Source organism: Camelus ferus, chromosome X, assembly GCF_009834535.1.
Source record: "Camelus ferus isolate YT-003-E chromosome X, BCGSAC_Cfer_1.0, whole genome shotgun sequence".
Classification (NCBI taxonomy): Eukaryota; Metazoa; Chordata; class Mammalia; order Artiodactyla; family Camelidae; genus Camelus; species Camelus ferus.
In genome coordinates, this window is record NC_045732.1 from 59,674,408 (window position 1) to 59,690,549 (window position 16,142).

General features: G+C 32.1%; 1 protein-coding gene across 6 annotated transcripts in view; it reads left to right on the forward strand.

Moving 5' to 3' along the window:
* Window positions 1-904: 904 nt before the first annotated feature.
* Window positions 905-16,142, forward strand: part of PCDH11X (protocadherin 11 X-linked) — a 542,639-nt gene continuing 527,401 nt past the window's right edge. For 5 of the 6 annotated variants that reach the window (XM_032475982.1, XM_032475983.1, XM_032475984.1 and 2 more), the window contains exon 1: window positions 938-1,545. In XM_032475982.1, coding sequence (XP_032331873.1) covers window positions 1,006-1,545 — 540 coding nt within the window. In that variant the 5' untranslated portion in view covers window positions 938-1,005. Of the gene's footprint in view, window positions 1,546-16,142 lie in introns of all 6 variants that reach the window. The other variant, XM_032475985.1, reaches the window with a different exon arrangement.

The window sequence follows — 16,142 nt, forward strand, 5'->3', positions numbered from 1 at the left end:
GTTGGGTAATTCTTAAGCCAGTTTGTAGTTGTGAAAACCCATTTTTCACATGGGCTACTTCATGCCGTCTGTAAACATAAATTCTCAGAGTTGGGAAGTCTTTTAGTCCAGTTCTCTCATGGACTGTTTAGATGTCATCTAACAAATCATAAATATGTAGAGCTAAACTGGTGATCCATCTTCTGGATTAGGACCTCCAAAGATATGGAATTTACTCTCTCCTGAAAGCCATTTTTTTCCCCCAGAATGCTTTAATGGGCAGTTGTTAATGTTGATCTGGAAGTTGCCTCCCCTCCCTGTGTAATTTTATTTTTATTCTTGTTCCTCTCATCCAAAGAAAAACAACTTTAATCCCCTTTTCGCGTGATTGTTCTTCCATGTTTAGGCATTTGTCACATCAAACCTCCTCTCTGAAAGGACTTCTCTTCTTAATCCCAACGTTCTGAATCTCTTAGATTGATATATATTCTGATGTCCCGAGCTGAACACACAGAATATAGTATAAAACCTCCATTGCTCATAGAAGAATTGCATTTGAAAGTAGTATTATAACAAAGAGTAAATGATTACATTTTTGTGATTAGTAACAAATGTCTCTTCCTTTTTCCTTAACTACTGAATATAATGTTTTAAATCATTTTTATTACTTTTAGCTATCTTGTTATAATATTTTCTTTTATATATTTCCTCGGTGGTGAACACTTTCAGAAGCACTCTGGGTCTCTTAATTGCAGTAGGTATCTTGTTTAATTTACCTTTCATCTTAATGTAAAAATGCATATTAGATTCCAAGCAAATCTGTCATTAGTGTATTTAACAGTGTCGACTGTGCTAATACTTTCGTTTAACGATTTTAATTTAAAACTGAGCCTTTAGTTAACATCCGTTTAATGCTTGGCTTTAATAAGTCCTTCTTCTTTCTCTTCCTGTTCTCTTTCTTCTTTTCTTTTCTCTTTGACAGTATTCCGTGGACTGACACAAAGAACTATTACCATTGTGCCTGGTATGGACTTGTTGTCCGGGACGTATATATTTGCGGTCCTGTTAGCATGCGTCGTATTTCAGTCTGGCGCCCAGGAGAAGAACTACACCATCCGGGAAGAAATGCCAGAAAACGTCCTGATAGGCGACTTGCTGAAAGACCTCAACTTGTCGCTAATTCCAGACAAGTCCTTAACCACTCCAATGCAGTTCAAACTAGTGTACAAGACCGGGGATGTGCCACTGATTCGAATTGAAGAGGGTACCGGTGAGATTTTCACTACTGGAGCTCGCATCGATCGAGAGAAATTATGTGCTGGTATCTTGGTGGACTCGCGTTGCTTTTATGAGGTGGAGGTTGCCGTTCTGCCGGATGAAATATTTAGACTGGTTAAGATACGGTTTCTGATAGAAGATATAAATGATAATGCACCGTTATTTCCAGCTACGGTTATCAACATATCAATCCCAGAAAACTCGGCTATAAACTCTCGATATGCTCTCCCAGCGGCCATTGATCCAGACACAGGAATAAACGGAGTTCAGAACTACCAACTAATTAAGGTGCGTTTTAAAAATACTTTGTTGAAGAGAGCTCATTTTTTAAGGAATGAAAAAAAAAAAGGATCTCAGTGTACTTCTGATTTTGAGTAAGCCATCACCAGTTTTTCTTTTATTATTATTTTTTTAATTTGGGTGGGGTAATTAGGTTCACTTATTTACTTATTTAGAAGAGGTACTGGGGATTGAACCCAGGACCTCATGCATTCTAAGCGTGTGCTCTACCATTTGAGCTCTACCCAACCCCCACCACAGTTTTTCAAAGTTGAACCAAAGCATAGTGGAGAAAATTTATCATTGCAGTTTTTGCATTTGCAGGGAGTTTATGAATCTTCACTTTATGTATATTCGTTTTCAAGCAGTTGTTTGCATTGCCATTAACAATCTACTATAGGGGTCAGACCAGGAGCTCAGCCCTGCTGCTTACAAATCAATAACTTACCCAATATCTTACTTTTAATCTGTCTGGTCATGATTCTGCTTCAAATTTGGTCTAAAGAAGCAAATCTAACATTAAGAATGAATCCACAAACCTATCCATTTTTCTCAGAGGTTATTTTAGACAGAAAGCTCTGTCTTGCCATTTGAAAAGATGCCAAATAAATTTATTTGAGGGGTGAATTGGACATTTTTCTTGCTAGCATTTCTACACATGTATAGAATAACATGAAAAATATTTTTCATGCTGATTTCAAATGAAGGTAAGATCTTTAAGCATCTCTTGAGTCACAAAATGAGATTAAATTTTAGCTGGGTGTTGTTAGTGTTAAATATTTTCATTTTGTTCCACTTCTTTGAAAACACAGAACATTTCCTGTAAAGGGTAAGTAAGTTTTTTAGCCAAAATTTTTTGCTTAACCTGAATAACCTGTTTTGGTTTGATTTGGGTCTTGGGGTGGGGAATGCAAAGGGAAGAATAGATGGAATATTTGATATTCTTTGAAATATGTTCAGAGGGACTGCATTTATCAAGTGAATGGGTGATTCTTTTTTAATTACCAATCTGGTATGTGGAAAACTCAGACTTGGGCATGTGAAATAGTACAATTCACTTGAATGATCTTGGCAAATGTGGAAAAGAACACGTGTGCAGATATAATATAGATGTAGTCGAGGGATTTTCAAAGTTTTATGAACATTTTCTGACTATTCACTACCAGATTATGACTATCATAATGACCAATGTTAAACAAGTATTCAAAGAACACATAAATAATATATTTTGATGTATATCATCTGGAGGTTTTAGCCTGGAGGATGTGTAATATTGGAAAACTTCTGAGATGATACTGATACGTTGTGAAGATCTGTTTGTTTATAAATACATTCAGGAATCAAACTCTGCAGATCTTTTGAGTGATTTCAAGTGAAATACAAATTTGTGTGTGAGTATAAGTAGCTAATGGGTTATTTCCCTTTGGTATAAAGAGAGGCATTAGAATATCTATTAAGGCTGAGTTAAATTCTGCAGCCGCCATCTTTTCTTGTTGCAGTTAGTATTTCATTATAATTGTGCTGCTGTATAATTTCTTATGAAAAGATACTACTCAGTGTGAGCTCAGAACAAGAGATTTTTACTCCAAAACACTATTAGTCCACAGAACACTTTTCTACTTTAGCTTGAGTTATAAAGGGAGGTACAGAGATTTTTACTTTACATGGTCAAGGAAGTTAGGGCATATTTTAAGTGTTTTCCCCTTATACCTACTCCTTTTGTTGTTGTTCTTGTTGCTATAAATGGAAAATGGATTTATGTGTCATTTTTTCAGTCAAGTTGTACTTTGTAACGCCTAGTGAATTAGGGTCTGGGTCGTCTTTCATTTTTGAGGTCATTCCATATAGATGCTCGTTGGAAGTATGTTCATAGCTTCTTTTCATAAAATAGAGATAGTTTCTTCTCTTGGGGAAAAAAAGAAGTAAAAACAGAAAAAGGATGGGTGATTTATAAATGAGCATTTTTAGGTAAGGTCCCTGCAATGGGGTCTCCTTATCTGATGAAATGGGAAAATATACAGGAGTCAGAAAGAAATGCATTACAATTTTGTGCTTACCACCGACTAGACAAGCTACCTCCAGCTTAATCTTTCTGACCCTTAGTTTCTTCAATCATTATGTGAGGATGATGATATAAATGTCACAGGGGCAGAATTGGGAAGAATAAGTACTAAGTAGAGGGAAGATACACCTGCCTAGAAGATTTTTGGAGATACTTTGAAACATTTGACTTATTAGAAATGTGAGGCTTATCACTTTAAATAGTAGGTTGTGTAGCAGAATGGGTACTATTTCTAAAGTAACACTGTCCAATAGAACTTTTGGCAGTGATGATGGAAGTTCTATAATCTATGGTGTCCAATATGGTAGCTACTGGCCACATGTGGCTATGGAGTACTCGAAATGTGGTTAGTTTTACTGAAGAACTGATTTTTTAATTTTACTTAACCTTAATTTTAATAGCCACATATGGTAGGTGGCTACCATATTGGACAGCACAGTGTAAACAAAGAAAAACAGTTTATTAAGAAAATAAAACTTGACATATTAAAATGAAAACGGGACCTTACCAAATTTAAATTAGGAATTAGTAATAGGATCTCTCCACTCAACTGTCTTGACAATTGTGTTATTTTGAAATGCAGTGTTTTACTAAAAGAATAATTTTGTCATGTCTCCCTCAGGGCAGCTTAACAAACTTTCAAGAATTTCTGATTTGTCTTGAAAGCTGCTTAACAAATTCAAATAAAACAAATAAACCTACTAGCATAATTTAGGTTTGTTAAGTCTATTTTCATTTGAATTTCTTTGAAAGGTTGTCAGCAAGTGACAGAAAGACAGGCTGACTAGATGAGTCTTAGAAATAGACATGCTCTAAAATTTCATTCTGTTTTAGAATGTGTAATAAGCCAGAAGTGAACTATATGATGTATCTAAAGTACTTGGGCATTTGTATGACCCCATGGGCAAACACTGTCCTGACTACTTGTTAAAAATAATGCCTACGGAACACGGAACATAGCCCCGGGCTTGCAGAGGGCTGTGACATGGGTTAACGAGTGCACTTTGACTTACAAGAAGGTCCTACCATGAAGGTGGTATGTATGCTGGGGGGGAAAGGGAGGTTAAATAAAAAGAAAGAAAAGAAACATGTTATGATTCATTCATAAACTTTAATAAATGTTACAATTTGAAAGTACATAGGCCAACCATAATAATTTATTTTAAGATACCATCTATACTGCAGAATAAGATGAGAATTTAATTAATAATAGCTTGTTCCGTTGTTGTTGAATAGACAAGACTAGCAAAATCACAGTTTATCTTAAGTAAGGAAATATAAAATTTATATGAAAACTTCAGATAACAAAGGGAAGGAGGGGGAGATAAAAAAAATTCTAGAGAAAATTAAATCAATTTGAACTTGAAAGTGTCTTGCTATCGACAATTCTATATTAATTAATTTAAGGTAATTAACTGAAAATAGAGGCATTAGATAAATGTATCAATATGTATACAATAAAAAGTACCATAAGACAAAACATACAATATTGATCTTCAAAACTTTAATATTTATTTTAATTTATGCATTTTATGGTATTAGGTGTGCTTTGGCATAACCAGTAATAATAACCACTATTATTCCACATTTTAAATATTTGCAAAACGCATTTCACAGTAATAATTTATTTTGCTTATGATCATATGACTAGTAAATAATAGAATTGGGAACCAGAAAAAGGTCTTCTGACTCTTAAATTTGATTGACAGACAGAAAGACAGTTAAATAACCTTGAGGGTGGGGATCACAGCAAGTGCATAATTTAACAAGAAGGAATAAGAGGGGAAAAAAAGAAAAAGAAAGAAGAAAAACAAGAAAGTGAGGCATGAACTAATGACGTGATTATGCTTAGTACAAAGAAAATTCTGTTAAAATAAAACTTGTCTGTGTGACCTTGGCAAGGTTAATTTTCAACTTTTTGAGAGGTTAAGTTACTCTAAAAAAAAATCATCTATAAAAGTTTTCGATGTGAATTGCCACTTAAAAAATCATCCTGAAGTGAAATCTTCCATTTTCCCTGTTTCAAGTGAAGACATACTATAATGAGAATTCATTCCCCTTGATATTTTGATATAATTTCCCTTAATGTGCACTACCTGTGCTAAAGATGTATAACTATATGTATATATATATACACACCTGCATATACACACATGATGTGTATGTGTTTATATATGCCATTTTAATATTTTATATGTCATAAATATATTATTGTATTAAATGTTATTAAATAATATATTTTTAAAATATATATTCTATATAGTATCTATACACTTATCTTAGTGTACACTATATATATGTATATAATTATCTGCATCTATGTATCTTCTGTCTATATCTATATCTATATCTATACCTCATTGAACCCTTGGAGTATTTGACAGAGTTGTTGTCCAGGAGTAGGATATTACAATGTCTCTTTAACTTTCACTTTATTATTCTGATGGCCTGTTATTTATAAAGCTTTTTTTTTTTCCTTTTCTAAGTCTCATTGTCAGAGAGGCCAGGAGTTTCACAAATAGAGATATACTTCAAGCACCCAGTCTGACTCAGGATATGTGCATAAACCACAGGGTCCTACTTCTTCCCATGGTTGGAACTCAGAGGAAATTATTTTGTGTAATGATATTACATGTGTCTTCATTTTCTGCTTCAGATGTTCATCTTCCCTTACATATATCAGCAGTAATATTTCTATAATAGCCCAGTGACAGCATGTTGATTGGTTCCCTTGAGGCAGGCATGACGATGTTTCAAAGGTTGACTGTGCTGACGGAGCGTGAAGATCAAGTTTTTCTCAGATTGGTGATCCCACTCAAAGCCCTGACACACTTTTGCCCATCCCATAAAGCATCTTCATCTCTCCCATCAAGCTCAGTACAAAATTTTAATCTTGGACAGAGTATTTTCACATAATCAAGATTTGAGCCCTTGTTTCTATTTTATTTAAAGCAAGATAGATTTGGTTTTACTTTTAAAACTAGATGAGAACTAAACATCTCCCCTGTTGATCAAGAGCTTGGATTTACACAACCAAGGTTAGACTTAGATTTACTTTGAAATCTGGGATTAGAAGATTCAAATTGTGAAAACTTCATCTACCATTAGATTTGGTAACCTTGAATACAATTTCCAAGAATGAGACATCAAATAATATATTGTGGAGACAAAGAGCAAGCAAACTTTATGATTCTGAAGGAATTAATATTTCTTTAACATATGTAACCATAGTTCAAAGTAATGTGTAGTATCAGAAGTGAATAAAGGTTCATTAAAGCCATTGCAGGCATAATATGCTATAACATGGGGGAGGGTATAGCTCAGTGGTAGAGTGAATGCTTAGCATGCATGAGGTTCCAGGCTCGATCCCCAGTACTGGCATTAAAATTAATAAACCTAATCCCCCCACCAAAATATGCTGTAAGAGTGTGTTTAACTGCTTTTGAAAGCATCGTTGCCTCTAAAAAGGCTCAGAAGAGTTTGAATATAGTGATTTCCTCATTTTTCAACTATAACCTGAAGTTTCCTTTAGAATTTAAGGTTTAAGATAACTTGATTTTATATTCTCTGAATACTGTGATGTGCAGCTTAACATTTTTGATCTGTGTTAAAAAGCAAAAGAGATGACAATCAAATGCTAATGACTATTAGGTCCCTGAGAGCTGGGGGTTATTATCAGAGTGCACTCCAGTGGGGAAAAGTGACAACATAAAACTCATTCTCTTCATAAATGGATCTTTATTAATGCTGTCAGGTCTTATTAAAATGAGAGTGTGACACTAATAGGATTAAGTAACTTTTGACTTCATTGCTATTATCAGAGTCCTGGTTAATATTCATAGTCCACTAATGCCTTTCATTAGACACACGTGTTATTAGGAGTTTCCATAAAACACATACATGTAGGACACTTTATATAGCTCAATTCTAAAATTTGTAAATCGAGACTGAGGTGCAAATGTGTCCCCAAGTTTGATTAATTTACTCACATTCTGCCCTTTGACCTGATTATAGCAACTAAGAAATACTGCAAAATTTTATGTTGATTATTATTGGGCACAGATCTTTATTCTATTGTTCACTGTATCTAGGTAAAAAAACAATTTGATGCTTACTTAATCTTGTGCATGCCAAAAGGAATGACTAAACTCTAAATAAATATATGTTTACAAAAGACAAAATTATTTGGTATAGAACTTCTTAATGAAAACATGAGGTTTGGTTATACAGATCTACTTGGTTCCCATAATTCTGATCGATGCTAATAATCTAAGATAATAAATGTCCCAATGTGGGTAGTTAGTTCAGCATAAATCATTCTTTCTGTCTACACTGCTTTATACCGACTATATAACAACACTCTTAGTGAACTAAAGTATGATCTTTGATTCACTCTTAGACCAAAAAAATATTGATGGATTGGTAAAGTTTTTGTACCAGAAGTGGTAACTTCTTGCTCATAAGTGATGATAAAAGCAATAAGGTTCATTTTGGGGGAAAATGCCTGACTTTGATTTAATTTGATCAATAAAATAATTCATATAGCTTTATGCTTTCATCAAGCTTTATGTTTTTATGTAAATTTGGGTGAGTCTTTGAAGAATTATTCCTCAGCAAAAAATATAAAATATATGTGAAAAGTAGTTCTCACTTCAAAATCAAATACCAAAGAAATTAATATTCTCCCTTTGCAATTATCAGCTTATAGTCATCTTCATTAAAATCAGTAAAAAAGTGTGAATAATTCAGTAGCATAATACATCAACTAAATTGCTTTGACCACAAATTAAATCTTAGTATGTATTTGTTGAGGTGTCTTTTACTTTCTGAATGCAGGTAGAAGATAACAGAGGAAGGAAAGTATTAGGTTCAATTTAATTGTAAAACACAGAGCTTAAATAACTATTTTTGAAATGTTCTTTATACATCGGTCTTTTGCTTGCAGAAGTTAATATAGCTCCACCAATATTATTCTATAAATATGTGATAACAAGTTTTACCCATAAAATGTTAAATATTCATTACTAAAGAGCTCAGTGCATCGGAATAGAATATCCATGTGCATGCACACAGAAATCTCTATCTTTTAGCAACTAAAACAATAAAACTATGCTTGTCCATGTATTTTTTATTTGCTATGAAATGTAAGATGTAATTCTAGATGACCCTTCATTAAAAAACCTATTTTTTTAATGCACTGAAAGAATATTTAATGGTATGATATGTTAATTGCTGCATGTTGACATCTGTAAACTTGCAGGTAAACTAAGAAAAGTAGGGCAAAGATATATAAGAGGAAATACATATAAATGACCTTTTGAAAAAAGTAATTTTAAACTTTGTTTCATTAAATAAAACAAAGAATTTAAAAGTCGAATATTATAAAATGAAGTTTGGGGTTATCTAACCTAATTTACATTTGTCCTTGAGATCTCATTTAATCAGGAATTTTATTTTATGGAGAGCGTTCTCATGAACATTTCTCATCCTTTTGCTTATTTTGAATATAGAAGTCCATTATTTTAAGCTTCTTCAATAAAAGGAAGTAAAATTCTAAAGAATGGAGCACTGATCTACTAAATATTGTCTTAGTCGTAACAGTAACTAACTAATACCTTAGTCTAATTCCAGTCACCTAAATTTAACATATATTTAATGAGTGCCCAGTGTACAAAGTCTTGAAGGATAAAAATATGTTTGAAAAATAGTCACTGTCTCCAGGGAGCTTAATAAGAGGCGTTGCAGGGAGTATATTTTTACACTAATGATAGTAAGGAGGAAAACGTATTTATTATATGAAAAGAACATTTTATCTTGAATTGGTCATTCTGCCACTAAGAACATGGAATTGTTTTTAAGTCTTCATATCTTCAGAAAAGTAAAAATTTCTAAATCTACTTTTAGTAGATTTTCACCCAAGACTTTCATTAATTTATGATATTTTATTTTTTACTAGATCTGCAATTATTGCTGTGATACTTTCCGCCGATGTTTATCTGCAAAACAGTTTTGAAATTGGAAATAAAATCTTTTTGATGAACATGCTGTTTCCTATGCTAATGGTGGTAATTACATGAGCCTTTCTATAACCTTAATTCTCAAACTTGTTATCTATGCCTCCAATTCCTCTCCCATATAATGGAGAAAATGAAAACCATCCTTATCTAACAGGCAGGTATAAAAATGAACGAAATAAGAAAAAGATACAAAATTTGCTGAAGGCCTTGAAGAAAAGTGTTCTAGAAAGAATAGTTACTGGTTTTGCACTACAGTTTAACTGTACAGTCTTCCCAATTTTTTTTACAATTATCCTTTATTCTCTTTAAAAAGCTTATTTTACCACCTAAACTTTTCATACATATTTTATATATGTATACAGAGAAAAATATGACAACATGATTCTCTTTCTCAGTCAATGCCACTGGCTCCATGTTTATTTCTGGCCCTAGTTCAATTTAAAACAAACAAAATACCATTTACCTTCTTTAGCTTGCCTCTTGAATCAAATGTTTCCTTCTCTTCATTTGTCTTTGCCTCCTCCTGGCCCTCCATATGACTCTTGATACTGCTAATGTGAATACTTTCTCATACACAGCTTCTACCATCTGGAATTGCTTTATTTACATCTCATTCATATGCCATTTTAAAAAATAAGATTTCTTATCTTGTCTTTTCTCACAGTGAAGGCTTTTCCACTTTCTTCTTTCTTTCCTTGTAAGTCAGTCACAATTATTATTATTATTATTATTATTATTATTATTATTATTATTATTATTATTATTATTATTATTATTTTTGCAGTGGATTCTCTAGGAGAGAGATGTAATGCTAAATTTGAATTTTTTTTTAATTTTTAGTCATTCTAAATTAAATAGGTTTTAAATACCATTTTTCCAAGCAGGGGATTTGTTAGACTTTCCTTTCACGGAAACTAGTATGTTTTCCTGGTTTATGAAGGGGTCATTATAGTCTCTGAGGATAAGAGTTTGCTTAGAAGCATCTATTTAAAAGTAGCTTGGCTGGGGAGAAGGAGAGCTTTGCTGTCAATAAGGAAAATAATGAAGTAAATAGCTAACAGAAGAACAAAGTGATGCTCTAAACAACTCAGGGATGCATAAATAAGAAACCGAATTTAATGGATTATAAATAAATTAAGAAGTGTAAAACTTTATAGGTTACTTTTAGTTGAATAGTGCTTTATTTAAGTCACTGAATGATTGTATGGATGAATATGAGAGCGCATATAGCTGTCAAAGGGCTGGAAATATAATCATGTTTAGTTACAAATTAATGAATATTCAATTAACTCAGATATTCAACTCCCTTCAATAAATAAATAAATATAAAACGAAGGCTACTTATGTTGGTTGAATACACAGAAAGATTGTAAGTTCTGATGTTGCTTTTTATATTCTTGACTTTACTTAGTGGTATCTCACTGCTTTTTCTCTGAGGACTTAAAGATTTAACAGTTTCAGGAGGCATTTAAACCTTTTAATTTTACTGTGAGGGAAGTGATTCCTAAAAGGATCAGCTACGGAGCCAAAACATCTCCTTCAACACCTTATATCCCCCTAAAATACATCATTATCCTAGCATTCAACCTAGTCTAGAACACTCTAAGTTGAAGTAGCAATGACCATCCTTTCATTTGCAAGCCCTTGGAGACCATTGTCATGGTATGGGAAAGCCCCTTAAAATAGATATACTCATGGGACTGGAAAAGTGAAAATTTCCTCATTGGGAAAAGTGTATATGGCACTTCATTGGAACACTGTTGGCTGGTTTCTATATAGGCTGAACTAGTTTATCCATCTGTAGCTTTTAGGATTCTAGACATTTCTCTGAAATCCATCTTCTCCAGAAAACCCATCTTGAGTTTTCAGGCATATTTAGGTGCCTGGAGTTTTGCTTTAGTCCTTCAAATGATACTCAAGATCAAATACCTAAATGGTATAATGAAAGTACTTTTATAAAGCTAGAGGTCTCACATAGAAACCCAGCTTATTTATTAATCACGCAGAATAGCTAGATTAATAGAACTGAAGTTTTAATCCTTTTAACTCTTAGAAGTCTGATTTTTTGGTTATTTATTTATTAGATATGACTTCTTGAATTATATTTGTCTATACAAATATAATTATATTATGGCAAATTTAAGTAAAAAGTAATTAAAAAATTTTCCCCATTTGTTTTGTTTGATGTTTTGTAAATAGTGATCTCATTTTAACTATGTTTGGTCTTCTATAATGTAGACTATTGAAGGTTTGAGACAAAAAATTGACTCCTGTCTGAGATAATGTTCTACATACCTCACAAGTTAGTGGCTGGCTTTATTTGGGTATTGATTAATGTAAGAATAGCATTTTACCAAGTAACCTCCTGCTTTTACCAGACAACTGTGGAATTTGGTGAAGCAATTATTTTTGAGTTCTTTTTTCCCCTCATTTTAAGGCATAGTGTATTAATTAGATATGGCTGTAAGTAAACATAAACTGTTGTCTTACGTAGCCTCAAGAATTATTCCAGAGTACTTTCATGCTTTGCTACACAGTTTATTGACAGTTCTTTCATCTGCTGTGTCTGTTAAGCTTTCTTTAACTTGTGATTGTGCCAATGAGTTAGTGATAGTTGATTCACCGATATTTGCAGTGCATTGCCACAATGAATTATTGATAATTCTTTTTACTGACAGCAGTTTTTGTATTTTGTGTTAGTGTGATGTTGAAAGATTTTTTTCATTGTTTTTCCCCACAAAAAAAACCTGACTGCATAAATCTGTGCTTTCACACAAATAACTGGATTTGCTGTCCTAGTTTCAGGTATCAGTAGTTTCTCTAAAGGATAGCTGCTTATTTTGATTATTGTTTAGGCAAAGTTTGTAGTTACTTTAAATATTGTTTTCTCAAATGATTTTCACAGAGAGTGGACAAACGGTTTGACCTGTACAGTTCACATTCCATTTGTAGATTCAAAAAGGAATCATCTTTGGGTGCCTTACATGTATCTTTGGGTGTATTTTTTACCTCTACTTTATGCTCATCTGGTTTTCTGTTTACCTATTTCTGTTGCATAAAATGAAAAGAACTATATAATTTATCCCCCAAATAAGGAAAATTATGAAAGTGAAAGGGGTCTCACTTAAGTCACCATCAGAAGGTGTATATATACATATTAATAAATATAAATTTAATATGGATTAAATATATTTATAAATACATACAAATATAAATGTTCATATATGCATCATATATATTCTGATGGTAATTTAGGTGCCCAGATCCTATTCTAGTCAAGCTAATTATTTTACTAAAGATAAATTTAAATTCTTCCCCTCACCCCAGAAATTTTCTATGTGAATTAACTCATGGAACCAGATATGATAGAGAATTCTATTTTAAAAGTCAGTTGAGCATGATCATCATCACTGATCTTTTATATGACATTATTCATAAAAAGTGATGTAATTCAATAAATTGGTAAACACATTTCAAGTGTGTTTACTTTGAAACTTGCCTTTCTTAGAGATAGCTTGAGTATTTTAGCCTACTTCCTAATAAAAATAATTAAATTACATTCAAATACCTAGTTAATACAGTTAATAGCAATTGCTACAAATGTAAATAATTCTGGTGATAATAAAAATTAAGTTAAATGCAAAGTGTGGTAAAGAGTTCAGTTAGTTTAATAATCCAATAGTTTAATAGTATACATTTGATTTTAGAGTAATGCAGTTTTAAAATGCAAGTTGTTTATTATTAGATTCTTTGATTTTGTATTTATTAAGTATATTTATTCCACTGCTTGGCAGTTTGCCAAATCACAAACGATTTTGATCAGAGAAAAATGTCTTTTTCAGAAGTTAAAACCAGTATTTACTAAATGTCTACCAGTCTACTGTCATTGATAGGATTTTACTACATTTCAAAAATATATATCCCAGTGTTGTCAGATTTTTGAGAAATTGTGATTACATTAAATTAGTTTGATAATCAAAACATAACTTCAAAGTTTATCACCTGAGTACCACCTTAATATTCAGACTTCTTGTGCATGATATTATGTTCATGAAACTAGAGTATAATTCTGTATAAACCATTCATTCTAAACTGTAGTCAGTACTTTGTTATTCCATAGTTAATATTCAAATTTGAGTAAATCATCTTTTCCTGTTGCAACGATTTTTCTTCAAATACTTAAGAAATACTACCAAGAAAATTTCTATTTCAGCAAATGTATATCAAGACTCTCAGACTGTACACCTGAAACTAATGCAATATTGTAAATCAACTATACTTCAGTTAAAAAAGTAGACTCTCAGAAAGCATTTTTGTTTCAGAAAGCATTCTTTAATTCCAGAATTATTCATGGAATTGGGATACATTTAATCTTTATTAGGTGTTTTTTCCTGTTATTAGTAAACTCCCTTCTTTAGTTCAGATCACTGTTGTAGCATCCTTGTTCTTGGTTTTCATTACATATAGAGTATTTTACAAGGAGCAGCATCTTCTAAGAAGGTAGGTCAAAGCAAATTGGTGTATTTATTTACAATAGTAGGGATTTTTAGAGGGAATTTCAAATTGGACTTTGTAGGTATCACACACCTCAATGCATTGGGCATCATTGATGAAGAGATTCCTCTTGTAACAATTTATTTTGATGTAGCTACATTCACTTTGAAACCTTTTTGGTAGTTATATATGTTTCCTTAAGCCATTTTTCTTGTAACTATTGGCTTACTGAGGCTGTGATAACATACAGAGGCTGTGGATACCTACAATTTTAACTTCTGCTTTGATTTCCAGAGGGGAAATATAATATTATACTGGCTTTGACATATAAGACATTTACATTAATTTTTAGTCAAGATAAATTATTTTCTTATTTTTACTACACTCTTCAATTATCATACTTTAATCATAGTAACTTATTAATACTACAGAATGTATTTGTGAACATTATAGTTTGGTACTCGATTTTAAGAACATTTTAGTCAAAAACAATCTTATCAAGACATGTGACTTTCCAAATAGAACATACAATATTTTCCTGTTACATTTAAGCCTGTACCTCTCTTTGTCCCGTTCATCCCACCCTTTTAAACTGAGACTTGTAGATGCACAAGGACTGAAAAGACCTTTGCTTATTTATGACCTTACTTGGTAAACTTTAATTAATGTAGGTCTTTAAAAAGGAGATTAAAACCCCCAAAATGTCCCAGTTCAAAAGAGTGTTAAACTAAAAATTCCTTTCTACTAACTTTATCCTTTGAAGCATTTATTTTCTAATCCTTAACTGTCAAGAATTGTCATATCTTTTGACATTTATGACAGCTCTTTCAGTAGAATAAGGAAAAGGCATTGTTTCAACAGGTAAAGGATGAACTAGAGCAGCTTTCTGGTAGACTGAAGCTAGTGATAATTCTGCTGTCATGCTCTTGTTTTTTCCTGCACTGTCCCCTGGATTATCCATTATGACTCAATATGATGCAAATTAAGAGATGTCATGAGACATAGAAAATTTCTTATATTTTGTTGTTAACTTATGTCTACTGACTGTATATTAGTAAATCACTAAGAGAATGACATTATAGTATTGTGAAAATATCTATAAAAACCTGGTTATTTAAACCACTGTGGTTTTTCCTATGATATTGTCACATGTCAAGTATACTCACCATTTTTATTTAAAAAAATAATAACTAACACTAGATTTAAGATAACATAAGTGGAAAATAGTTGGATTTTTTTCATATCAGATCAATAGAATAATGCCTTCTATGTATAAATAATGTTTCCCATGTGTTAAGTTTTTCTTTGTCATCTATAGCTTTAACTCTGATTGAATAAGAACATGTCTTGGAAACTGACTCAACACTTGACTTTGAAATTTTAGTTGACAACCAAAGATCAACTGAGGAAATCAGGACCTTCCCAGTTCTATAGTCAGATGGTCTGATCATTAGACACTAGTTGGATTCACTTAAATTGAAATATTGTATTTTAAACGTGTATTGATTTTACTACCTGTAATTTCAAGTTGTTGTGTAAATCCTGGAACTTCCATTGGTGACAAATAGAAATTAGTTTCCTGCTATTATGGCCTAGCATAAAAATGAGCAAAGTTAAAAGCTTCTCCTCCTAGAAACATTTAAACTACTTATATTTTCATAAAATTAGATATTACTTATTAGTGATTTCAAGATTATTAAAAGTTTAATTAACCACAAGATAAGATAGTCTGTACAAAAATACGTTTATAGTCAGCTTACTGGCATAGAAAAGTGATGTTTATACAAATGAATTTAATGTACATGTGTGATTAGTTTCTTTCCATTTACATTTCTGACTCTCTTTTGATGAATTTATTTGCCGGACACTACAAGTATAATTGTAGTTATACTGATTTCAGAGTAAAGCTTTTTATTAAGATATAATGTAATCCTTTCCTTTTAAGATTGTCATTCTCAATCCTGTTGGCCCAGGGTTTCTCAACCTTGGCACTATTGACATTGGAGCTGGACAGTTCTTTATGCTGGGATGAG